The sequence below is a fragment of the Colias eurytheme genome, chromosome 3 (genome assembly GCF_061535395.1).
Source record: "Colias eurytheme isolate Ceu_HAF_F1 chromosome 3, ilColEury1 Martin Lab GWU primary, whole genome shotgun sequence".
Taxonomy (NCBI): Eukaryota; Metazoa; Arthropoda; class Insecta; order Lepidoptera; family Pieridae; genus Colias; species Colias eurytheme.
Window position 1 is genome coordinate 8,474,676 of NC_142982.1, and position 26,055 is coordinate 8,500,730.

The 26,055-nt window shown below is 33.7% G+C and overlaps 3 protein-coding genes and 2 long non-coding RNA genes across 6 annotated transcripts in view; 3 read left to right on the forward strand and 2 right to left on the reverse strand.

The window, feature by feature from the left end:
- The first annotated feature begins 1,995 nt into the window (after positions 1-1,995).
- Positions 1,996-26,055, forward strand: part of LOC149909803 (peptidyl-prolyl cis-trans isomerase NIMA-interacting 4) — a 107,613-nt gene continuing 83,553 nt past the window's right edge. Inside the window, exon 1 of the mRNA XM_090119935.1 lies at positions 1,996-2,061. The gene's annotated coding sequence lies outside the window, so the exon portion shown is untranslated. The remainder of the gene's footprint in view (positions 2,062-26,055) is intronic.
- Positions 7,349-16,236, reverse strand: Nct (Nicastrin). Its single transcript, XM_090119912.1, has 15 exons — positions 16,021-16,236; positions 15,753-15,854; positions 15,102-15,297; positions 14,402-14,605; positions 14,212-14,313; positions 13,958-14,048; positions 13,778-13,847; positions 10,967-11,071; positions 10,433-10,674; positions 9,901-10,168; positions 9,645-9,799; positions 9,076-9,306; positions 8,493-8,595; positions 7,906-8,131; positions 7,349-7,761 (listed from the first exon to the last, which is right to left on the reverse strand). Exons 1-15 carry the CDS (start codon positions 16,064-16,066, stop codon positions 7,737-7,739), a joined length of 2,166 nt encoding a protein of 721 aa, XP_089976038.1. The 5' UTR covers positions 16,067-16,236; the 3' UTR covers positions 7,349-7,736.
- LOC149909805 (uncharacterized) lies at positions 16,696-21,217 on the forward strand. 2 transcript variants are annotated; one of them, XM_090119916.1, is made up of 7 exons: positions 16,696-16,862; positions 17,718-17,933; positions 18,242-18,361; positions 18,797-18,934; positions 19,440-19,560; positions 19,731-19,846; positions 19,932-21,217. In XM_090119916.1, the coding sequence occupies exons 1-7, from the start codon at positions 16,839-16,841 to the stop codon at positions 20,673-20,675; spliced, it is 1,479 nt and encodes a 492-aa protein (XP_089976042.1). In that variant the 5' UTR covers positions 16,696-16,838; the 3' UTR covers positions 20,676-21,217. The 2 variants fall into 2 exon arrangements, with proteins under 2 accessions (XP_089976042.1, XP_089976043.1); XM_090119917.1 differs by having other exon boundaries at positions 19,734-19,846.
- LOC149909806 (uncharacterized) lies at positions 21,164-26,053 on the reverse strand. The gene is made up of 3 exons (XR_016458607.1): positions 25,830-26,053; positions 23,825-23,988; positions 21,164-21,289 (listed from the first exon to the last, which is right to left on the reverse strand). It is a non-coding gene; the product is annotated as an uncharacterized LOC149909806 (long non-coding RNA).
- Positions 21,751-22,974, forward strand: LOC149909807 (uncharacterized). Its single transcript, XR_016458606.1, has 2 exons — positions 21,751-21,886; positions 22,377-22,974. It is a non-coding gene; the product is annotated as an uncharacterized LOC149909807 (long non-coding RNA).

Consider the following 26,055-nt stretch of genomic DNA (forward strand, 5'->3'; position numbering starts at 1 on the left):
ATAATATTAGAACATAATAGTGTATCTATAATCTTTGTGTTTTTTTTTAGACGCAGGCAATAATTATTTTTAAATTTTAACCGACACATTGACCTAGTTAAGTACATAGAGAATTTATTATTTCATTACCACGTTCAAATTTTTGACATTGTGGGTGTTTTATTGGTAAGTCATTGGTAAGTATAATATATAATTACTAGATTAGTACAAGGGATAGAAAAATATCCATTACATTTATATCATACACTAGCTTTCCGCCTGCGGCTTCGCCCGCGTTTTCAAAGAAAAACCTGCATAGTTCCCGTTCCCGTGAGATTTCCTGGATAAATCCTAGCCTATGTTGCTCAGTGAAGATGCAGCTTTCTAATGGTGAAAGAATTTTTGATATCGGTCCAGTAGTTTATGCGTGAAAACCATACATACATACATACATATTATACATAATTACAAACCTTTCTTCTTTATAATATTAGTATAGATTTTACTCTTTGATTTATATTCAAATCTACTTCTAAATAATATTTAACCTTTAGTTAATAAATAGGTGCCTAATTTATAAGTAACGTATTTAATTACATTTATTCATCACCTATTTCAGTCCTCGATTTTTTAAATTTGTTTTTTCTCTTATTTTTATTTTTTAACAACATTAATATATTGGATTACGACAAATTTCGATACATTATCGCAACTCCCAAATTACAAGTTTATTTAAAAAATTGTTATCATGTAATTTAAAGAGTTTATTTGGTGATGTTTAAATACCTCGGTGTTACTTTGAATATTGAATGTACTTTGCTTATCACTAGTCATAAATACCTAAATACATACCTATTTTCAAAACGAGCAAGATAAAGAATTGACCAACCACTTCAAAATGGGAGTTCTCTTATACGACTCTTTATTTTTAAAGTATGTTTAATGTTCACTAAATTATTAATTATCAAATAAATATAATATTTATTTACCATGTATACTAGACGAGGCGATATAGAAAGTATAGAAGTGAGGTCGTGTCTTATTTGTTATTAATTCCCTACCTTCATCCACATGCAAAACGTAAAGGCATGATTAATTTCCTTTAATAGTTTAACTCTATTAAAATTATCTCGATCTCTATTATGATTATATGTTTTTTGTTTTAAATTTTCTGCATCAACTTAAAAAGTAAAGAACCATTAGTAGTAATTACGAAGCTCGTAGAGTTTCGGTTCAGTTATAACGATAACGTAACCATCGTGATACCCGTGAACGATACCTATCGATACCACACTATCCAAAGAGTATAATGTATAATAGACACTATCTCGACAATATTGACAGTGATCATGACAACTGACAACAACTGACGTTGTATCGAGCGTTGTATAGAGTTACTAGAAGCAAAAATTTGTTAATAATGTTACCACTTGTTTTGCCGGTCATGCTTATGTGCTTAAGAATAACACAATTAATACTAAACCCACAGGTGTGAGACGACATTAGCAAATATTTTTTTTCTTACATACATTAAATACATACCACTGTATTTTTATTTACGTGGCTAGCAACTTTCAAGGGTGAGATTTAGAATAAGGAAAATTCGATATTAGTCAGTTCAATAAAGAAACGAATCTTCAATGGCGGCCAAAGCTGACTTTGACAGATGGTAGGATCAGCAAAAAAGAAAATAAAAATAACGTAAATTGATAATTATTTTATTAATTATTTCAAATTGTTTGTTGGCAAACTTTTTTGTTATTGTATTTGTGTATTTATATGAATTATCATATTTACGTATATAGAATGTAATAAAATCCCCATAATACTTGTAATATGCCCATAAAACTGAACAACTTTTCCCAAAGAACATATTTTGTCAAATTCCAATAAAACATTATTTACTTTCGCAAATGCATAATTGTCATTGTAAATTTTTGATAAAAACTATTATAGGGAAAATCAAATACATTTTAGTAATTTTATTTTTCCATTTTTTTTGCATACCGTACGGCCGTGTGTGAGCGAGAGAGAATGATAAGCGCCGCCATTGAAGATTCGTTTCTTTAAAGAACTGATTAATACTAGTAATTCTATTGGGCTAGATTGGCAAGGGATAAATATTAAATATATTAATTAATTACCGGGTAGGAAAAGATAGCAAAATAAGCACATAAGTACTGAATTTACAATCGGCTGGAGCCGACCTGCATTAATAACGGACGTACTTAGGTTTTAGGTGGGTTTTAGCATCTAAAATTACCTACTTATATAAGGTAGGTAAGATCCATCGATAATTTTTAAACTTTTTATTTTATTTAAGTACTATTACTTTGTAAAAATTAACGAAGAAGAAAAATAAGAAACGTATTTCTATTTAAGTATAGGGGAGGTAGGGGAGCATTGGGCAGTCGGGAGCTTTGGGCACCCCCTCATTTCTCAGAATCTATTCTAGATATTTTTTGGTTTCTACCACAGCACTATAGTTTAATAATTGGCAAAACTCCTTATCAAAGAAATCGCCAAGAAAGTGTAAGTATCTGTGTTAACTTCTTCCTTTGTGTTCAATGAAGATTATATTTACCTGTCAATTAGGATTCAACATTTGATAAAAATAAACTTATTCAAATCTATTTGAAAAGTGAGGTTATGGGGAGCATTGGGCACGCTGGTAGGAGGGAGGTTTGGGCATGCCTAATGCTTCCTGTTTTTAGTGTATTTTTGTGTCATACTTTTGTGCTTTTTTGTTATGACTATTGGATTGAATGGTTAATCATTTCTTTTCAGGACAATGCCGTTTTAATTTAAAAAGAAAAATAAGCGACGTGAAATCCCTAAAGATGTTATATAAGAAGAAAAAATTTCAGAATATCTTGTAAGATCGTTTAAACTAAACCATGGTCTGTCAAAACTGTCATGTCAAATATAACATTACAATTTTTTATAGCAATGTTATATAATACTTAAGCATAATAGTATAGTAAAGCAATATCGTACAAATTAAATACAGTGCCCAAACCTCCCTACAGGGGTGCCCAAACCTCCCGACCACAGGGAGGTTTGGGCACTTTGGACATGTGTTCGAAAATCTATCGTAACTTTGAGACTAATTATAATACCAAAACTTTTCTTAGCAATAATTACTGCCAAATATGTGTGCTCGATATATTTGGAATAAAATTTTGATTATGATAAAAAATAACAGTTTTATTAACATTTATGTAAAAAAGTGCCCAATGCTCCCCTACCTCCCCTAACCAACAAACCAAGAAGTATAGGTAACATTAAAATAATATGTAAGCAACTAAAAATTTCGCTATCGCGATTAGGTATAATAAATGGGTCAATTAATATTGCCGTGAGGACTGAGGTATCAGGTACCTCTTAGCCCTCTTTCCCTCCAAAATGTCTGGAAATGATAGCTTCAACAAGTTACACTCCATTATTCGATTAATCCATTTGAAAACTCTTTAATGCGTACTAACATCACAATTATTATTTATTGCCCTAATAAATAATAATCGATGGAATAATGACAAGTTAACGATGATATTTTCCAAATTATGCATTGTCTAAAAATAATTTATTTGTTTAATATAAAATGCGCTGCATAATTAAGTAGGTACCTATTTATGAAGTGATGACATCTAGGTCTTGATAAATCCAGGTAATCTATGTATTTCTTTGAAGCTGGGATATAGCACTTATAATTCTTATCGAATCAAAGTACTTAATAAACTCAAGTGTGGCGAAAAATGACGGCAGTAAAGAAAATAAAAACCACTTCTAAAGAAAAAACCAAAAGGAGGAGGATTTCAAAGTACCTGTATTGCCTGGATTGTGTTATACCAAACTTACTATCTGCATATAAAATGGATTACAATCCACATATAGAACTCACTGCACCTACCTTGAAAAATACAATAGCAAATGAGTTTACTTCGTTTCTTCTACTAGAAATAATAGACAAGGATGCACTAAGCAATTATTTTATAGGCTATACATACGAGAAAAGCATATGTGAACAGCTGAATAACATTAACTATATTATGTTCGCATACTTTCAAATAATTGCTTCAATATATCTGGACACATTTCCGAAAAGCAGTCTTCAAGACCTAGATGCCATGATGTCACTTTACAACGCTCTTTTGCTCCAATATGAAGATCTAAATATAGAATATACTATTCATATCTTTTCAAATTTGTTGCTGGCATACCGAATGTATGCAGATAATATGAAAAGTCAGAACCAAATAAATGTATTGGATCCTGATACTTGGTGTCCCTTCGTCCAGCATACTCACCACAACTCACCATGGAATCCTGATATTTCATGAATGTCAAAAAACTGTTCTGAAATAGTGCTAAATAGTGCCCAAAGGAAAAAAATAGTGCTCTTGTACTTGCGAAGTTATAGCCATAGTTCGATGAGTATGCTGGACGAAGGTTTCGCCCAGCATACTCACCTCCGTCCGGAGAATCTGTATACGCTTCAAACATAATTCATACTTCAAAAAATAGTTCCCAAATAGTGCCAAACGGTGCCCAAAAAGAAAAAACAGTGCTCGAATAACTTCGGAGTTATAGGCTTCGTTCAGTGAGTATGCTGGGCGTAGGTTCTACGCCCAGCATACTCACCTCAGTGCGCGAATATCGAACGAGCTATAGGAACAATTTACGTCTCAAAAAATTGTGCTTGAAATAGTGCCCAATATCAGTCCAATTTTTGCTTGACTTTTGACCTAGAAAACCATTAAATTTGATTGTAAACTTCTACATACATTACATTGAGTACAGTCGAATACAATATTATTAACTTTCTTTCTAACAATTTTTGTCTTGTGTAAATTATTTGTTTTGTTATATTGTCTATGTAAGGGAGTAATAATAATAATAAAGGAAGGGAAGTAGAAAGGGAGAGGGAGTATTTACTTTAGAATCGCAATATTATTAATTACACATTATTTTAATAATACTTTATAATAATATGATTAAGCCTTCGCGCGTCGCATGGGACCCCGGTAGCTAGGAACAATGATTTTATATATTTGTCTAGATCACGGCGCTTGAAGGATTAAGATATCAAATGAAGTAAATCATGCATGAAAAATAAAGTTGCTGTTATTAATGCTTACATTACAACTGACAAAATTATTCAAAATAATCATTTTCCGGATCAAGGACGGTACCACAACGTTTACGGAATTGACCTGTATTCCTCATGTGATAAAGTTCAATATAGTGTGGCAGTAATGGATGCACGTACGGTCAATAGGTATGGGGCTTACGACGCGCGGCGCCCGCGACACTGAACATTTTTTTATATGTATATTATATACAATATTAAAACTACAATTTTTTCTATTTACATTGATTATATTATGAATGTTAACAAAAGCTGTGAACTAGTTAACTAGAATTCTGATTACTTTGGCCCTTTAAATAGTAATAAATAACGTAAGTAATTAAAAATGTTTTTTATTGCTAAACCTTTCATTGATGAAACTATTGGAAAGAGTTTTAAAAATTTGTATAACTATGTCACAGTACTAGTTTTGACTGGTTATAAGTTTTGCCTGCAACATATATACAAAAAGAAACTGTATAATTTCCTTTTTACAATTTTTCAAGATATTAATTTTATTGGCTGCAAATGACTGTTTTTATTCAGACAAACACACAATGCAATGAAGTAATAGACTTCATTTACGCTTAAAGTTTCATTCATTTATTATTATTTATAAAATATATAATAATGCATTTAATCGAAAGTTTTTGACATGTGAGAAAATACCATAATTATTTCCAATAACATGAAGTCTACAATTAGAAAGTTTAATATTTTTGTCCAAAAACATATTGTGTCGACGACTGTACCCCATTTTACGTTAGTATGTAGAAGTTTACATTAAAATTTAATGGTTTTCTAAGTCAAAAGTCAAGCAAAAATTGGACTGATATTGGGCACTATTTCAAGTACAATTTTTTGAGACGTAAATTATACCTATAGCTCGTTCGATATTCGCGCACTGAGGTGAGTATGCTGGGCGTAGAACCTACGCCCAGCATACTCACTGAACGAAGCCTATAACTCCGAAGTTATTCGAGCACTGTTTTTTCTTTTTGGGCACCGTTTGGCACTATTTGGGAACTATTTTTTGAAGTATGAATTATGTTTGAAGCGTATACAGATTCTCCGGACGGAGGTGAGTATGCTGGGCGAAACCTTCGTCCAGCATACTCATCGAACTATGGCTATAACTTCGCAAGTACAAGAGCACTATTTTTTTCCTTTGGGCACTATTTAGCACTATTTCAGAACAGTTTTTTGACATTCATGAAATATCAGGATTCCATGGTGAGTTGTGGTGAGTATGCTGGACGAAGGGACACGATACTTGGGCATTGATGGTGTCATCTAAATACTTACATTTCCCACACTCGTTACTCGTCAATTATTTGAAAGATTTCATCGAATTATACTCGTCCAACACTACGACACGCATTATAATACATTTCAAGTTATATACTACAGATTGTCTGAATAATTTAGTGACGGAAAAGATATTTTGCTATCAGAATCTGAATTGGACCAAAGAGCATGCAAAGGTTTTGGAAGAAAGCAATTTAGGAAAATATATAATTAACACTATTTCATTTGAAGAAAACAAAGAGATCATTTCTGATGTCCGGTTTAAAGTACCAGAGTCTGCTTCAATAATAGAACTTTATGAAAAAGAATCAAGTCATGAAAAATGCAATAACAAGGCAACGATAACTGCTAATGTTGGAGGGAATGCGAAATTTGAAGATGGTAAAAAGTCATGTAGGAGTCCCTTTAACAATAGCCTCTGGATAGCAGACCTATGTGGCGACTCCTTAAGAACTAAAGCTGATTTCTCAGCGTACATTTTGAAATGCAGCTGTTTTGATGAAGTTTTGAACCTAGATCCATCAGTAAAATACCTAAGAAATGTGGTTGAGCCGTTAAAATCGACGATTTTTGTTAAAATCTTCTTAAGAGATTTAACAAAGACCTTTCTAAATACGCTTTTCTATTTTCCTATTTGATGCAATTTATGTGTATCTTAGAGCGTATACGCACTATGCGGGTAGCCGCATTGCGTACAAGCACAATTATTATGTACGTAATATTCATTTCTATGCGCACTGCGATGCGGCTACCGCAGACCGCACAGTGCGCATAGAAATGAATATTACGTACATAATTGTGCTTGCGGTCAGCCGGACGGCTACCCGCAATGCGGCTACGCGCATAGTGCGTATACGCTCTTAAAGTTTGCACAAATTTCGTGTTTTGAAAAAAATTGGGCAACTATTTCTATATAATGAATAAATAACAAAATTAAGAAAAACATATTTATTAAATAGCCATTAAATCTATACATTAAATTAAATAAAAAATTAAACCAAGAAAATTTGCTAAGTGTTTTTACTTAAACTATATTATTATGTATTTCAATTATTGAGTACAAGTTACGGAGATCAATGCTACAATTAATACTCTCTTTCCTTATACAAATGTTATATAAATATTATGGTCAGAATATTTTTTATTTCATTAAAGCATTATACAAAACAAATAAATCAAATTAATTAACTCTTAATTTTGTTGAATGATTTTTAAAGAAATTTTGCATTTTTACTTTGTATAGGTGATGTTATACATTATTCTATGGAATGTTGAAGGGTTAAATCCAGTTAAATAAAACTTACATTCAATACTAATTACTCTAACAGTTTACAGTCCGTAAAATCCTGAAACAAAAAATTTTGAATTAGTAAAACATATAAGTACACAAGAAGTACAATCCCTTATGCTTTACGTCTGTAGCCAGCACGTAGCGAATTTAACTACGAGCGTAGCGGATCAGTATTAAATCAGTACTATATCAAACTCACCCAGGCGCCGTATCAGCGACCAGCGTAGCCGATAACGCTGGGAATATCACGTGCGAGTACGTCTGTAGCCAGTACGTAGTGACCGCTGCTACGAGCGTAGCAAACACGCCGGTGATCGCTGCGAGGCGAGCACCCCCGCCCCCCGCTGTTACGAACACGCGCACCCACATCGTTTGCCACACAGATTCCGTCCATGTGGAGTATTCGCCCGATGAAAAGTCGTAGTCTAAAATGTTTAATAGCCATATGTGTACTCAAATATAGTCTATATAATGCAGTTATGTTAATAAATTCATGGATATTTCATGGATATAGTTATAAAACCTAAAATGGAAAACACGACATCAAATCTTTAACCACACAACAATCTAAGCTCTTAGACATTTTATTTGAATGTGAGTTAAATTGTTTTTTCTCCATTTTTTCATATAAAAAAAAATTGCATGTAATCATTAAAAGTTATCTTAAACAACATTCACATGTTGATACAAAAATAAAATTATAATTACTAACAATGAATTGCCAAAATCAATTACTGTGGAAAAAATGTTTACATTATAAAAAAAAGATAATTTAAAATGCTATACCAGTTTTAATAAACGCTGGGCTGACAGCTTGGCTGAAGTTCATTGTAGTCTGAATACACACGCCAGTGTGGTTCCATCCTCTCAAAAAGTAATATGAGTATCCCTTGAAAATAAAAATGCGTTCGTTAATGGATAACTTATCAGAACTATTAGCATGCACCCGCTCACCACTTAGTAGCGTGAGCACATAACCAGCGTAAACGGCTACTATATAAACTTAATAAAATAGAAACCAGCATCATCCCCCCAGTAATTACAGGCGTATCAAGCGCATCGCACGCCGTTCGATTAGTGGGTGAACACTAATCGTCTCCCGTCAGCAACGGTAATACGTGGCCCGCATACACGACCGACTATACTATAATTTATTGTTATTTTATTTTATTTTTAATAAAAATAAAATAAAATAAATCCTACTAAACATAAACACCCCATATCGCCGTATTCCTTACAGGCGTATCGAGCGCATCGCACTCCGTCCGGTTACCCTGCACCTGCGAGCAGTACGATCACGTGACCTACGTTCACGGACGGGGCGTATAACCCAACCAAATACAATTTCCACTTATCCCCAAGCACTCACAGGCGTATCGAGCGCATCGCACGCCGTCCGGTTAGTGTTCACCCGCTCCCCGGTCAGCAGCGCTAACACGTGTCCCGCATACACAGCCGGCGTGTTGGCCCACGCGGCCACGCCCACGTACAGAGACGCCGCTTTCTCTGTGGTCACTTCCTCTGTGTTGCTCGCGTAGTCCGCGGCGGATATCAGCCGGCACGCTTGGCTTTGTAACAGGCAGTATAGAATTTCGTCCACCTGGAATTATATTAGAATATTTCAGAACAAATTAGGCATGAAAGCAGTAGAAGTCAACACCAAATCCGACTAATATTATAAATGCGAAAGTTTGTGAGGATGTGTGTGTGTGTAGTAGTAGAATTTGCATGAAAGAGTAACAATACTCTTTCATGCAAATTCTACTGGACCGATTACAATGAAATTTAGCACACATATAGAGGGTAACTTGGATTAACACAGGATAGGTTTTATCCCGGAAATCCCACGGGAACGGGAACTGTGCGGGTTTTCCTTTGAAAACGCGGCGGGCGGAAATCTAGTAGTATAATAAGTATATAATATAACAATCGACTTACCAAATGAGCCGAAGCTTCAACAGAACCGACGTACGGTTTACCAGCCACTTGCTGATACAAAGTTTGTGCCAAAGCAGTTGCAATCCGAGCTATCTTTACTTGTGCTTCATTCTGTGTCATTGTTCCATTTGCTAACAATTCTTCTGTTGGTATAACTAAAAGTAAATAATGTAGTGTTACAAATTGAATAGGCCGTTTCATAAAAATAAGCAATAAAAAATAAAAATTCAAACAAATTTATCAAAACTATACTAACATTTGCCATCAGTACTAATACTTAAATTGTGGTATAAGTAGTCAATCTTATCATACACATCCAACGCGGACTCATAGTACATATTCGTAAAAGTGTCCATATGATCCACCAAAAGAACTTCAGGTAATTTCCCACTAAGTGTTTCGTTCTGAAGTATCTTTCTGAACGAGTGCAGGGAAGATGGCGGCAAATTCTTGGTAAACGCTGGCTCTATTGTGAAGTTGTGTTTGGTGACAGATTGAGACATTTCAGCTAAGAATTCTGTTATCTGTAAAAAATGGTTATAATATATATAAATAAATAAGAAGTTATTTTAAAAATTCTCAACAACAAAATATACTTATAAATTGTTTATAATCGAAATTTCATAAAACCACTATATTCGCGAAATTAATTTGTTTATTATAGTTTACTTAATTAACTGAAATAGCATAAAAAACATTAAAAATAATTTTTAGTTAATTCTGTACACATCAACAAAGAAACATTCTTCATAATTTAGACATGTTTCTTATTTTTGTAATAAACAAACCTCAGGCGGAATAGCATCTCCATCAGCATACGGCGCGAACGCATACATAGGCCACGACGAGTTATCTTTGAACGCATCCAAAGCTCCGCCCAACTGACCGATCTCTATGTGCAGTTTGATATCACTGGGAGACAGCGGGCTCACTGGGGGCCACATCTCTCTACTGAGGTCGAAGGCCACGCGCTGGGAACCTATGTAGTCGAATGATTCGCCGTTGAATAGCGTCCATAGGACGTTGCGAGCTGAATGTGGAAAGTAAAGGTATATCATAAACATGGACACAGAACATTTTTACAAAAATAATATTTAAAATATTTGGTATATGTAGGTATTATACTATTTTAGACATACTAGAGTTTTTCTCTTCCAATTATGTAACAAAGGAGGATTAATGACTGCCAAAAATTAGTAAAGTTAGAACTTAGATTTCAATTTTTTATTTTTATTTACAAGTGCTACTTGATAAATTCCTACGTAAACTTTAAACTATTCGTTTTATAAAGGTAGTATATATTGAAATTATATTTAACTTACCGTACAATTTAGAATCATTAACGGGTATCATTTGCGATAGAGTAGCTGCTGCCACAATGAGCGTTGTCATACCGACCGCTGAACTGGCCGCTCCTGGCGCAATACCTAAAATAATAATAATTATATTATTTTGCTCTCATTGCATAAAAATACAATTCAATTCCGCGTCAACTTTGTTTTTTTATAAATGAGCATAAGTTAGCGATTTTTTTTAAGGCAATTACACGGTTCAACGACCTTAATGATTCTGTCACTACATTTGAATTTGTTTTTTTAACCGCCCTCTATAAATATACATCGTTGTTGAAGTAAAAGTGACCAAAGATTATGGAATTGTATACTGTATCGTATTGTATCGTAATGTGTTAGTGGTTTCTACCTAATTTATGTTTTCTCTGAGAGGCAGTAACATATTACATTTATGAATAGTAAATATTGTGTACTATGTATGTTGTAAATGTAATGTAGGAAGACTCATCTTTCAACATTAACCGTTATAAGCAAAGTCTCTACTACATGACCCATTCTGGAGACCTTAAAATGACTAAGCAAGTAATTATAAGTTCTAGAGTGGGGAACAGTTAAGAAAACACCGATTTAGAAATTAATTTTATTCAACACGGACTCTACTATATTCTGGAGACCTGATGATGGCTAGGGTGGAGAACATCTCACCTACAGAGACATAAAAGATGGAGTACATTATTTGACGTAAAACGGCCTCTACCATGTCATGGTGTATCAAATGGTAATGGTGACCAGGCAAATGTATTTAGTATATCTCTTCATACCTAGTAGGAATATATGCATGCAACCTACACACACCGAAAAAAATAGGGGAACGGACAAGAAATCACGTTTTTTTCGACTTGTTATGTATTTTGTAGTTAGTTCGGGGTTAATTTTTTAAATCCCTTACGTCTTTGAAATGATGACGAGAAATAAAATGTTTCGATTTTTAAACATTAAAATATTATACCCCTTTAAGAGTTTGGTGCCTATTTATCGACTATATAGCAGCTTCAAATCAAAAATATTATAACGTGTTTTAAACTGAGTTTTTTTTTCTACTGTTTATCTTTGAACACATTACAAAATGAGTGATTTTCCTGCGACTGAAGTTACCAGAGCCTATGACTATGACTGATATGGGTCATACCTTCCGTACAAAGAATACAGTGTTAGTTGTGTCGGTATCTATAAAAACTCGCATAGTTCCCGTTCCCGTGGAATTTCCGGGATAAAACCTATCCTATATTACTCGTGGATAATGTAGCTTTTGAATGGTGAACGGAATTTTTAAAATCGGTCCAGTAGTTTATGAGCCTATTCATTACAATCAAACAAACAAACAAACAAAGTTTTCCTCTTTATAATATTAGTGTAGAAGAAATCATCGGTTCACCCAGTTAAAAGTGCGGAGGTAACGGAACCAACAAAAAATTCAGTTGAATTGAGAATTTCGTCCTATAATGGCGTCGGCTAAAAATGTTGCTATACGTTTATGTCAGTTTTGACTTTCCTACGATTTTATACAATAATATAAAATTAAATGATTTTATACAATATAAAAAAAAATTGCTGATTTTCGGCGGTATGGCGACCATTTGGAACTGTCTGAAAAGTATAGCATGGCGATTTTCGTACATGGCTACTGGACGATGATTACCTGTGCAAAAATTAGCCTGGTACAAATGGTTGAATTTTTTTTTAAATCAACGCATTCACGTCGGTATTGTGGGCTGTAAATTACACCGGAAAAGTATGGCATGACACTACCGCCTACTTCTTTTTTATGGGCTATCGGTAAATCCTAAAATTTTTGTGTTACAAATCGTTTGCCTTCCGTAATTAATTATCCGACGAGTTCGACTAACGCCCACGCGACTAGTATGCCGGTACCACTGTTCTGACCATGATTTTTCTTTTTGTCATTGCGTACTAAGACCACTGTAGAACCGCCATCCGGTTACAAATGACCCAAAATTTTGTGACAGTATCTCCCGGCTTAGGATTGTTTTGGACCCTTAAAATATACGATAGAACAGCAATTAATCTTTTTTAAAAAATATTCAAGGCACAGGGAAAGTCTGGTTACTGTTTTATAGGTATGTGTTTTCTGATAATATTTTACTGTCAAAAATTATCAACACTGGATATTATTCAATGACGCCTTTCAAAAACAAAACTAATTTACAAACAGATTTTTATATCTTTACATACCAATTTTTAACTTTCATTTCATGAACTGCTCATGTAAATACCTATTACAATCTGGTTTAATTTAACAAAACATTCAATTCGGTGAATTTTAGCGTTATTTTGCAAAAAAAACCGCACGTACAGTCCCCCGTCCGAGTCGAACTGACACCGTCAAATTTCGTCAAAATATGCAATAGAGGTGAGGTTTTATGTGGGTTTTATTATAAATTCGAGTTTTTTCTTGATAATTTAACGATAATAATGAAAATTGAAAAAACAATCAATACAAATTGTTACAAATATCATAACATATTTTTTGGTATAAATTTCATGTATAAATATGTAGCCGTTTTCCTAACAAAATGCGTTTTATGTTCAAAAAGGGGTTGATTTCTATGTATTTTTTTTATGTTTAGGCCGTTCTAAACTGAAAAGTAAACAATACACTTTGTTAATTATATCCTTGAGTATCACATATATTTTTTTTAAGACAATCGTACCAACAGTTTCCTCAACAAAATTCAATATGTATAAGGTGTTTTCCGGTTTTGACCATAGTAATCCCCTTAAGTAGCTCTATTATACAAAAAGCAACAATTAGAAACAAACCATCAAACATTGAAGCCGAGTCAATTCTTGCTGTTACTAAAGTCACTGGTTTGCTTTCCACTCCTGTTTCCTAAAATTAAACAATTAATAAGTTCATAGAACGACAACGAATTTATGAAATAATGAATAACTCTGAAATATTTATTACCGGGAAATTTTTAGCTGTAAAAAGATACATACTTGTACTCGAGGAAACAGTGAGTAGTAAACATTATAGTCGCCGAGTGGGTCGCAAACTTTGGTTGGAGTCAGAAAAGCTGATGATGCAGATCTAATAAATAAATAAAGTAAAAGTAAAAAAAAAATGGCTTATAAAATATACCAAACTTATCAATATACTTCCTCACATATACATATCTATACATTCAGAAGACAAACTATGAATATGGGAAGAACATTTTAAAATCATTAATTGTTTATATTAAATGACATACCTTCGTAAACATACTGCACTGTTCACTGCAGCATACATGAATGAACTGAGTTGAAGTGAGCAGAGAGGTTGTCCTTTCTGTTCCGTTTTATCAATATTGTATCTGTGAAATGAGAAACACAACACAATTTTTATATTTACAAGCTATTGTTTGTGCATACAAAATATAAACTAGTAAAATAACTAATTACTTGTTGTAACATTTGACAATCTTGACCATTTCATCGGCTTTCGATTCTGGCAGGAAGAATATAGGGAATGGTACATCCCTTCGGAGCAGTCCTGTGCCATGGTCATTCCACACAATACCACCTGCTTGTGAGGATGAGCATGTACTACCAGGGCCTGCGGAGTATTCATTTGGACATCTCGACTCTTGACTGAATGAGCTAGGTCTGAAATTCATAAATGTTAATGATATCCATATCCGTACTATAATATTATAAATGCGAAAGTAACTCTGTCTGTCTGTTACTCAATCACGCCTTAACTACTGAACCAATTTGCATGAAATTTGGTATAGAGATATTTTGATACCCGAGAAAGGACATAGGCTACTTCTTCCCCGGGACATAGGATAGGTTTTATCCCGGAAATCCCCCGGGAACGGGAACTATGCTGGTTTTTCTTTGACTGCGCGGGCGAAGCCGCGGGTGGAAAGCTAGTATTTTATCACAATATAATTAGTGCTTATAGGTATAATTTTGATTAATGGATAATTAATTTGTGTATACAGTAAAAAAGAAGAGAATAGTGTTGTGTATAAAATATGTGATTTTATAGTCACAAGAAATGACATTCATTTTTATAGAATCTCAAGAAGTATTTCATAACAGTTAAGTACCACTCTCTAATCTATGACTATAATTAAAGCCTGATAAACAAAATTACCTCATAGTTGCATTATCGTAAAGCAGAATTCCAGCTACATTACTGGGCTCACTAATCAAAAGATCTATTACACTGTGAAACAGTGATGTACTGACAACTCCGACATAGGGTCCCGCAGTTGAATTATGAACTATCCACTCGGCATCAGCTACATCAAATATCATGTGTACTACACCAACCGCACCATTATCCGTTGCTGAAATAAAAGGAATTTCTATATTTGCAATAAATATGCATTTAAAAACAAAATGCAGTAACTTTCTGCTTTTCAAAAACTCATAACTCAAAAACGAAAAGTTACTGTCAACTGAAATTTTAGATTTTAATTCCACAGAACAATAGCTAACCATTACAAAATTGACACCTCTCAACTTGACGTCGTAAAGAAGAGAAAGAGTAAACTGAAATAGATACTTATAATCAGCTAGCAGCTCCGCGCGGTTTCACCCCTGTGGCTCCACCCCTGTTGGTCGTAGCGTGATGATATATAGCCTATAACCTTCCTCGATAAATGGGTTAACTAACACCGAAAGAATTTTTTGAATCGGACCAGTAGTTTCCGAGATTAGCGCGTTCAAACAAACAAACAAACAAACTCTTCAGCTTTATAATATTAGTATAGATGTATAACCTACTGAGAAAGTTACTTACATGAACATCCCATTTGATGTGTGCCATTGAGTCTTCTGAAACAAGCTGCACTTCCTTCAATCGACGAATAAATTTGACCATGTAGTCGTTCACCATTTATATCTAAATCAAATGTAGGTACGGTTAAAATTAATATGCATTACATATCAAAATAATGAGAACTAATGAAATTAATGTGATCGCAAACAGCATTGAAAACTTGAAAATCTATGTTATGATATTTTGGAATTACATTAGAAAAATAGAAAGTAATAAAATAAAAGCATACCTGTGACGAGAACGACGACACACAGAATAATTATGTTTAAATTCATTGTCTTGAATTATAATCTATTGAATTATATATTTTAATTGTTCTTTTGTTTGGAGTTTTTTAATAGGAACTTATATAATTAAATTCATTATTATTTAAGAAATTACGCTAAAGTTAAAAATATAAATAAACATTAACAGCCGTATTTTATGTCGATCGCAAATCGCAATGTCAAATGTCATTACTCATCAGTCACCTTGAAGTTTTCATTTTTCAGTATGCGTCACAGAATATAAAGTATGTTATGAGTCATTATAACCTGTGGTCACCAATAAAAAAAAGTGATGCCGTTATTAATTATAATGTGGTGTTAATATACTATAAATTCCTGAAATATTTCAATTTTTATATAATCTTATTATTTCTATAGTATTGTGGGAAGCTCCATGGGCGTATCAAATCTAAAAATGTTCTCATAAAAAAATAACTTAACATATAATTTTATAAATAATAATTGAATGATTTTTCCAAACCTATTCTGCTATAAATTCCAAATTAAATCATATTATTTAAATAATCACAAAAATATATCCTTGAAAATTAAAAGGAAGGGTTCTCGTTTATTACATTTTCTTAAAAACCGATAAAAGAGGTAGATCAAAATTTTAACAGACTACAGAGCATCTCTAGTGAATTTGTCGGCCATTTGCAAAAAGCTACAGCTGTGTTTCAGACTTCACTTTATTTTATCAGTTTCGTATTGTCTTTGCATCTGTTAACTTTATTGTTACTATTTTATTTAATTTGGGCTTATCTTTTCTTTAATTTTCATCATGGCTGAAAAAGTAGAAGTAAAGGCAAGTATTCCTACCATACAGTATTATAATTTACGTTTTGAATAAAATGTTCCATTGTTTCAACCTTGTCCGTTGGTCGATATTTTTATTCGTATTTATCATTAACGTGTCCTTTTTTTAATTTCTTACTACTTGTTCTATTATCCTCGTCTGTTATACTTTTATTAAAGCAATTATTAATGTACATGTGTGCTTGTATATGTGTTATTTGTTTTTTACGTAGGTATGTACTTCATCATCGAGAAATGCAATAAATACCACGCTTTACACTTTGTGCATTATGTGCATATGGTAAAAAATCATCATTGTTAATTAAAAACTATAATCGCATATAAATCATATTTGTAGGGTAGAAGATTTTTGAATGAATTATTTAAATTGTTAAATGGTAGTCACATTAGCTTGTAAATAAAACAATATTTTATCTTATCACTTTATTTCAACACTAATATTAACGAGATATATAAAAAAAGAGAACTACGACTTGCTAATCTCTATTTTTCATTTTTAATTAGGTAGTAGGGTAAAAAATGTTGGTTCAGTAATTTTACTGTGCCCTTGATCAAAATGTCTTCTCAATGGATACAAAAAAAAAATGTATATCTTTAGAAAAACTCATGGACTAAAGTTCGAACTTGATTTTATTAACATAGTCTGTTCATTTTAATCTCTAGGTCTTTTTAAAGGAATTGTTTACAGTTACTATAACTTGATATCAAGTTTTAAAACCTATTCAATAACCTTTATAGATTTTTGAATAGAAACTCCATTGACCCACCCAGTTCCAAGCTAAAGTAGTTATAGTAATTCACATGATAAACTGTGACGTTTTACTTACGCTATTTTTTATTTTAGGCTGAAACACTGTTAGACCTCGATGACCTATTACAATGCCCTGTATGTTATGAAATTCCGACGGGTCAGATATTTCAATGCAATGAGGGACACCATGTCTGTGGCCGCTGCAAGATGCGCCTGGACGTGTGCCCTGTTTGCCGAGCATTTTTCTTTGGTACAAGAAACTATGCTATGGAGGAACTGATATCTAATTTCAGGAAACTACGCTCAATTGTAAGTTATTTGTATATGAAACTAGCTTTCCGCCCGCGGCTTCACCAGCGTTTTCAGAGAAAAACCCGTCCCCATAGGATTTCCGGGATAAAACCTATCCTATGTCTTTTCGGGTATCAAAATATATCTTTACCAAATTTCATGCAAATTGGTTCAGGCGTGATTGAGTAACAGACAGACAGACAGAGTTACTTTCGCATTTATAATATTAGTATGGATTTTGAAATTCCAAACTACATAATATAATCTATTTGTATCTAATCTATATGGAAATTTCTTTAAACTATATTCAAATTGTTTGTTTGTAGAAATCCAGCACCAAAGGTTCTGGCTCCTCAGATAGTAGCAGCAAAGCCAAAGAAGCCATTACTGCCGAACTTGATGATGAGGTTGGCGAAGATGAGGATAGTCAATCAAATGCTTCAAGTGTAAGTATAGGGATACTATAGTTGTGGAGTTCAGTATACACAGCAGAAATTTGCCTTTTACTTTTTTATATTACTACTAGCTGCTCCGCGCGGTTTCACCCCCGTGGCTCCACTCCTGTTGCCCGTATCGTGATGAAATATAGCCTATAACCTTCCTCGATAAATGGGCTATCTAACACCGAAAGAATTTTTCAAATCGGATCAGTAGTTCCCCAGATTAGTGCGTTCAAACAAACAAACAAACTCTTCAGCTTTATAATATTAGTATAGATTATCTCAATAATCAACCTTTTAAAAATAATATTTATACTATATTTGCACTTTTTTTCAAGGTCAATTGAAAAATATTGAAATATTATTGTGAGAATGTGAGAATATAACAGATAATGGTGCCCTCATTTCAGTACATATTTACATAGATAATTTTCCTTACAGCAATCTAGACCAGCTCCGCCACAAGCCTGTAAAGGTTTGTTCCGTTGTCTTTGCTGTAAAAATGGTAATGCAGAACGTTTACCTGCTGCCAGACTCCTAAATCATCTTCGCTATTTTCATCGTCCTGATCTCCTTGAGGTAAATATAATAAGACTACAAATATTATAGTCCACAATTTATACCAAAGTTTTCTTTTAGTTTTTTATTATCGAGTGTACCAATAATGTTAGAAAATTTATCTAGAAAAGATTTGTATGTATCTATATTTATTTACTTCTTTAAATTACATATAAGATAGCAAAGATGCATTAATTTGTTAGTAGAGTAATTAAAAACTTATGAAATTATTAAATAATTTGCTCTTTGAGCAAAAAAACAAATTATGAAACCTAATTTGAATAATAATAATTAGCTCATTATTACTTGCTCATAATTACAAATTTAGACTTTTATTAAATAGTGCTCTAGTGTTGCAATTGAAATAATTGTTTATATGTACATATATTTCCTTATTTTTCTGGCAAGAAAAGCAAGTATGTTTTACTTAGGTACATTTAGTTTTTTAAGCTTGATTTCAGGCTTTAGACATTATTAACTGTAAGAGTATTTTATGGATACATATAAAAATGATTAAATATTTTAGGGTCAATCAGAAAATGGGGAATATTTACAAGCTTGGCAATTCCCTACAGTTCCTGGTAGACTCGTAACGGCAGTTCGTGTTGCTGATATGGGTGTATTTTTCTTAATTATTGAAATTGATGGTAAGTAAACTTATGTATTATAAAATATTTTCCAAAATGATATTTACTGATAAACAGTATACCATTTTTAATACTTAGTTTGATAACTAGTAGATCTGACTAGTTTCAGCCCAAAATTAAAATAAAAATTCAACTTTATTCACATAATCACAAAAGCAATTTTATTTTAGCAGATGACTCATTGTACGCTTGGTTGACAATGGCTGCCTCTCCATGGGTAGCTCATGCTTTTAACTACACTGTTACCATATCTGGTAATGACCGTGAAGCAATATTTTCTGACTGTGTAAGTATCACTCTTATATTAAAGTTATTTTATGGGAATGGGTAAAATAAATTAAAATTTATGTTGATGATTATCTCTATTACAGGTATGGTCTGTGAGATCATGCGAGGGCTCGTTGAAAAAACGAGGGCATTGTTTAGCCGTAAAGGGCTTAGACGCAGAGGCTTTACTGGCACCTGAGACTATAAGTGGTAAACTGTCGGTGCGCAGATTACCAGTCGACCAATTGACGAACCAGACCCAGCCACGCGCCGTGCTCAGAGTCGCCAACCGCGGCAACACACAGAACGCGACTCGCTTTGCCGTGGCGCGCAACATGGAGCCTTTCCTGCAAGACTTCCAAAACGACGTCGAGCGGCTGTCTCGCGTGTTCGCCGCGATGGGGCGAGAGGCCAACACGATCGCACGCACCGAAGCCGAAATCCGTTCTATGCTCGCCACTCAGTCGAATAACGACAGGACAGCTGCGTCGTCGGAGAACGAGTCGCAGCCGGTCGTAGAGAACAATACGGCCAACGGAGCGCAACCTCTGTCGCGCAACGCTCGCAAGCGCATGCGGCAACGGTTGCGCGCGGCTCTGAACGCGCCGCAGACCCCCGGCGAGTCGCCCGCCCCCGCGCCGCGCGGGCAGAACCCGCCGCAGAGACAGAACGGTCTAGTGCATAATAACCCCATACAAGTGATGACCGGCTTAGCGATAGTTCAAGAGCCACCCGTGCCTCCCCCCAACTTCCCCCAGGCGTCCTCGTCCAGCGGCCCGTCCAGCGGACAGGCGCAACCCGCGGCCAACGGGAGACCCAACAGAAAGGGACGCCGCCACCGTAGATAAATTTACAATTTTCAATACTTATTTTGATGAAGTACTTGAATAGTTACGATTATGTTACTCTAATTTTGAGTCTCAGACGTGTTCTCTGGGGGTTTTTACTGTTAAATGACCTTTTTATATTAATGTAAATAACTCCGTCTTTTGACACTGCAATATTGCAATAAGTGCTGTGATAAAAATATGCGTGTGGGAATCATGCAAATTAAATACTACTTAAGACTAATGACAGGTTTCTGATCATCCCCAGAGTAAGAAATTTGTGGTAATACAGATAGATGCATATTTAAATTGAATGTTATGAAACTAATTACTTTAGTTAGGATGAAATTCATGAATGTATGAAATTGAATTGGTTTATGTACTTTTTATTATGTTATATGACATTGACGTTATAATATGAATAAGTATAGTATTAAATTAGGAATAAATTGATGTTGCTTGTTTTTTTATTAATATCATAATCGTGAATTCTGATGTAGAATATTATTGTTTAATAATAATCACTGACAAATGCTAGTTATAAATACATAACTATAAGTAAATTTCGTTTGTTTTATTGTTTTTTAATCGACTCGGGCGATCCCGGGGCGGGTATTTTCTTTCATAACAAATTGCTGCAAATTTTTTAAGGAGAAAATAAAAAATTAGGAAACGACACTGGAACCCAAACTCCTAAGAATAAATAAAAAACTGATAGAATGACCGCAAGTAACCCCTGTTTACCCCATAGGGTAGCCAGCGTGATTGTAAATTTTTCCCCTATTGACGTGCATTAAAAAATCGACTGTCAGTAATAATAGTCTATATGACATAAATCATTAATAAAATCCGCTAAAAAAATGAAATTTAAACGAGATTCATGCAGGTTTGCTTTTCCATTGAAATAACAAAGGTTTACAACTTTTAAAATGGACTGCTTATCGAACACGCTCATAATTTTTTTCCCATATTTTGAATTATGTTATGAAAATCGTTGCGCGGCAGCCCCAATTCTAGGTGTCAAATAACGTAGAGTGAGAATGAACCATTCACATTATCCCTCTACGTCAAATAATGTTTACTGCAAAATGGCGGATGTTTATGTTCATTTCGTGAGTTTGTTCTTGTATTTTGGAATTATTCTGAGCCAAAATTCATAGAAATGGTTGTAAATATATTGTGCGCGGTTGCAAAAGTGAATGGCATCCAGGATGTGATATTATATTTCATTCGTAAGTACAAAAAACCATGCATAAACTACGCTTCATGTAAAATTGTAGTTTAGTAATATTTCTACTTTAATTGTTGTTAAATCTGGAATAATAGATCGAAGTTGTGATTATAATGTTAATTTTGATTAGGTTTTTTCCATTTAACATCGTTATTTGCTTATTATTAAATGTTTCATGATTGTAATAAATATTAGACTAGGGTGTCCATACTTTATAAAATTGTGTACATATATTTCGGTATGGTATTTTATATGAGGAGAAGTCTTTCTCCACTTGAGTTAGTTCAATTGGCGTGAAAGTTAATGGTATAAAAACGTTGTTTACTACTTTTATATAATGATATATTGTAAAATCAAAAACTCAAAGTACATACATATATGGTACCTACTGAAATAGAAGCACAAGACAACAGCACAAATTTTGTGTTATCTGTATCTAAATGACATTTTTTTTTTTATATTTTGCAAATAATCTTCTTTTCTCTTTACAGGTTTCCGTCCAATCTAGCGGAACGTAATACATGGCTAAATATAGTAGAATTAAAAATATCCTGTTTTGAAAAAGTGAAGATATGCAACATTCATTTTAAACCCGCACTTGGCCAGTGTGGTGGATGTGGCTGTAACCTCATAGGAGGCCATGTCCCAGCAGTGGGAACGTAATATATACGTTACGGGAAATAAAATGTATGGGAGGGTTTAAAGTTACATTTTTTGATATTTCTTGTTATATTTAAAAAAAGTTATTATTGTTATTTTACTCATTAGGTAAAGTATCATATCAGTATCATATCGATATCAGTTTAAAGTTTTTTGATACCTGCAATAGTTACGGAATAATCACCTGTGCACACTTAACGATTACACCCTGAATATATTATATTTTGTTTTTTATTGTATGATAGGGAAGCGCTAGACCACGATCTCATATTTCAAGTACTCTTAAAACTATTTAAATACTTAAGGGTATGGAATGATAAAAATATTTTCAGTGAACCGATTTCGTTACTTTTTATTGTTATTATCTTATAATTTGCAAATTTGTAAAGGCAGTTGGCATTGTAATGATAAATAAATATTATAAAAACACATTGATATTTTACTTCATTAATTCCTCAAATGACTGGACGTAACGCCAAATTATACAGCAAAATGTTGTCATAATTTATAGCGGTCCTGTGTTCTGAAGATGCAAGACGGAAGACGCAAACATGAAAAAACGCTGAAAGGAACATTACAATTTTCCAATGTTAAATACTTGAACATCTATTTTTTATCTATTTGCAAAAATTCTACAGGAACTATATTAGAATAATAAATGCAATTACGTAATTTATTTCCGCCGTAAATCATCAACCATCAATCAATCAATAAATATAAAACTCTCCCGTTACTTAGTGACTGACAGACAACGCACAGCCTAAAATCACTGGACCTAAAGACATGAAATTTGGCACACTCTGTATATCTAGAGTATCCTAAAGGTGCACTTAGAAAGGCTATTCCGAAATCCCCACGGGATAAATGGGATTTTATGTTTTATGACTTCAACGAGGACGAAGTCGCGGGCAAAATCTAGTATTATAGTAAAATTTTAATACGAATAAAATTGATGTATCCGTTATTTTTTTCCTTAATATCCTGAATTTTTTACATTTATACTCACCCCACGGAAATATAGACATACTATATATATTATGACTCACCGTAACTAGAAAGAGACGGAGGGGAAACGATAAGATTCAAGGTCAAATTTTTTGACTTTACTTTTTCTTAGGGAGTGTGGGTTCCATACGTAGTATATATAGTTCCATGGAAACGACTAAAATTTTAAAATAATTGACAAATATTGTCTCAAGTGACTTTACGTTTACTTTTTAATGGCGGACCATTAAAAAGTAAACGTAAAGTTAGTAGACGATTATCTGATAAATTTTACCTGATCGATTTTTACGCAATTTGTCCCATATTTTCTTGGGCCATGGTCACATTATTAGAAAGAGACAATTCATATTCAAACCCTCCAGTTTTTGCGCCATAGTGCACAGTCTATGTATCTTTGGATCACGATCGATTGTATTCTTCATTTCAGATATACAATAGCTGCAAACTGGAAAATATCTTGACATATTCTTTTACCATATAAAAAAAGACGTGTGGCACTCGGGGACTGCCGCGGTAAAGCTATTGCATGCTATGCCTTCAAGCCACACCGCCGTGCCCGTCCCCGTGAGGGGGGGGAGCGTGAGGTTGTTTTCGTTACGGAATTTCTGGATTCGGTCCCCGCGCTCAAGGCCCGCGATAGAAGTTATGCAATAGCTTGAAAATACATTCAAATTATTACCCATCATAAAAATTCTATGTTGTAATAGTTCTACCCAAGAAGCTTATATCTAATACACTGGAGATTTCAGTATGAACATTAACTTGTAACAAGAAAATATGACCTTGAATGACGTCTGTATGTTTTTTTATCCCTTTCACACCTAACTAGAGATAAACTACGATAACATGGCGCGCCCCTCCAAATTACTGTTTCAATGTGTGTAGTGACATCCTTACGAAGGAGTTTGTATGTAGTTGTACGTATTCGTCTTTAGTACTTTACGTCCAGATTTGTTGGTCAACTAATCATAAGTTGCCGAGCGCCCAAGACAACGCACGTGTCGTTTTCATAGAATACGTCAGTGCAGCGCCATTTACTTGCCATTATAATAATAATGAGCGATTAGAGCGTGACTAGTCGAGCAACAAATCCGTGGATTTGTTTTTGTTTGACGGCCGTCTCATTACGCACACATGCGTTGTGAATCTTGGTGGTGCATTGTGAATACTTTCACAAATACTTTCAAACGTTTTGAATTTTGGAGGGGCGCGCCATGTTATCGTAGTTTATCTCTAACTACCTAGGTGTGAAAGGGATAAAAAATAATACAGGCGTCATTCAACGTCATATTTTCTTGTTACAAGTTAATGTTCATACTGAAATCTCCAGTGTATTAGATACAATATATAAGCTTCTTGGTTCTACCAGAATCTGATGCATATTTATATTTAAAAAATAAAAGATTTTCATATGGCAACTTTATTTGACAACTATCAAATTGGTTGTCAAATTATTTGTGTTGATGATTGTCTTCAAAATCTTCGAAATTATGTCGATAAAACCCTTGATAAAACCGCTGCGATCACAAGCAAGAGGTATTGCTAAATTGGACTTACCCGTTTTGATACTTTAAATTAAAAATGCTATATAATTATATGTTTATAGGTATTGTTTGTTGATTAAAATATAATTTTATATTTGTCAAGTCCAAGGTGTACAAGTCAATTTTACAATGTGTGTATCTGTTAATACTTATGAAAATAAACATTATTTTATTTTATAAAAAAAATTGTAAACAATCGAATTCCATCCATATTTTCACATAGAATAATGATAATGATACATACAAATATAGGTATGTGTAAATACTTAATATGCTTTACCCTTACCTATACAGGGTGTCCCAATATTGGTATACTAAGCGCGAAGGAACTTGTAGTTTTGCATACACTGATCACGTAAAAAATACTTAAACAACAAAATTGCGCCAAAAATTTTTTGCTAAATTTTTCCTTAAAATTCATGTTTTCTTCTCTAGCTTCGCGCAGCCGGCATGTAACGCTTCGCTAATGTGAGCATTTTGTCTATGAAAACATAATCTTAAACGATAGCTCACGTGCGGGTGGCAAAGTTGGGCGGGTTGCTTCTTAGGGGTGTACACACAAAGAGTTTTAAGGATTCATCTCTTTAAAAAAAAATGCATCTGGAATTTTTTAAGTATTTTTTACGTACTCAGCGTAAGCAAAACTATAACCTCCATTGAGCTTAGAATACCGACGGTGGGACACCCTGTATAAAAGTAATATGTATATTATACGTCATGTAAGTATATACTTACATAATATTATGTGGATATCTCATTATAAAGTACAGTAAGTATGTAATGTGACTACCTATAATATGATATTGAGGACAAAATAAAAAATAAGCAGTATCAAAATCGTTCAGTCCATTTTTCCTAGGGTTGCACACTCAAAATTTTGATTTCCCTAATTTCCATCTGATTCTGGAACATTCTGGTTTACCTATACCACAGAGCACGATACGTGATGATGTATAGTGCC

Bases quoted from the DNA above. Each gene is read 5' to 3' on its own strand.
- Nct (XM_090119912.1), bottom strand. From the start codon at position 16,066: ATGAATTTAAACATAATTATTCTGTGTGTCGTCGTTCTCGTCACAG. The intron at 14,314-14,401 runs GTAATTAGTTAT...CTCATTTCACAG, and splicing joins ATTGTCAAATGTTACAACAA to ATACAATATTGATAAAACGG. The intron at 9,800-9,900 runs GTTAGTATAGTT...ATTTACTTTTAG, and splicing joins TATTAGTACTGATGGCAAAT to TTATACCAACAGAAGAATTG.
- LOC149909805 (XM_090119916.1), top strand. From the start codon at position 16,839: ATGGCTGAAAAAGTAGAAGTAAAG. The intron at 16,863-17,717 runs GCAAGTATTCCT...TTTTTATTTTAG, and splicing joins CTGAAAAAGTAGAAGTAAAG to GCTGAAACACTGTTAGACCT. The intron at 18,935-19,439 runs GTAAATATAATA...TAAATATTTTAG, and splicing joins ATCGTCCTGATCTCCTTGAG to GGTCAATCAGAAAATGGGGA.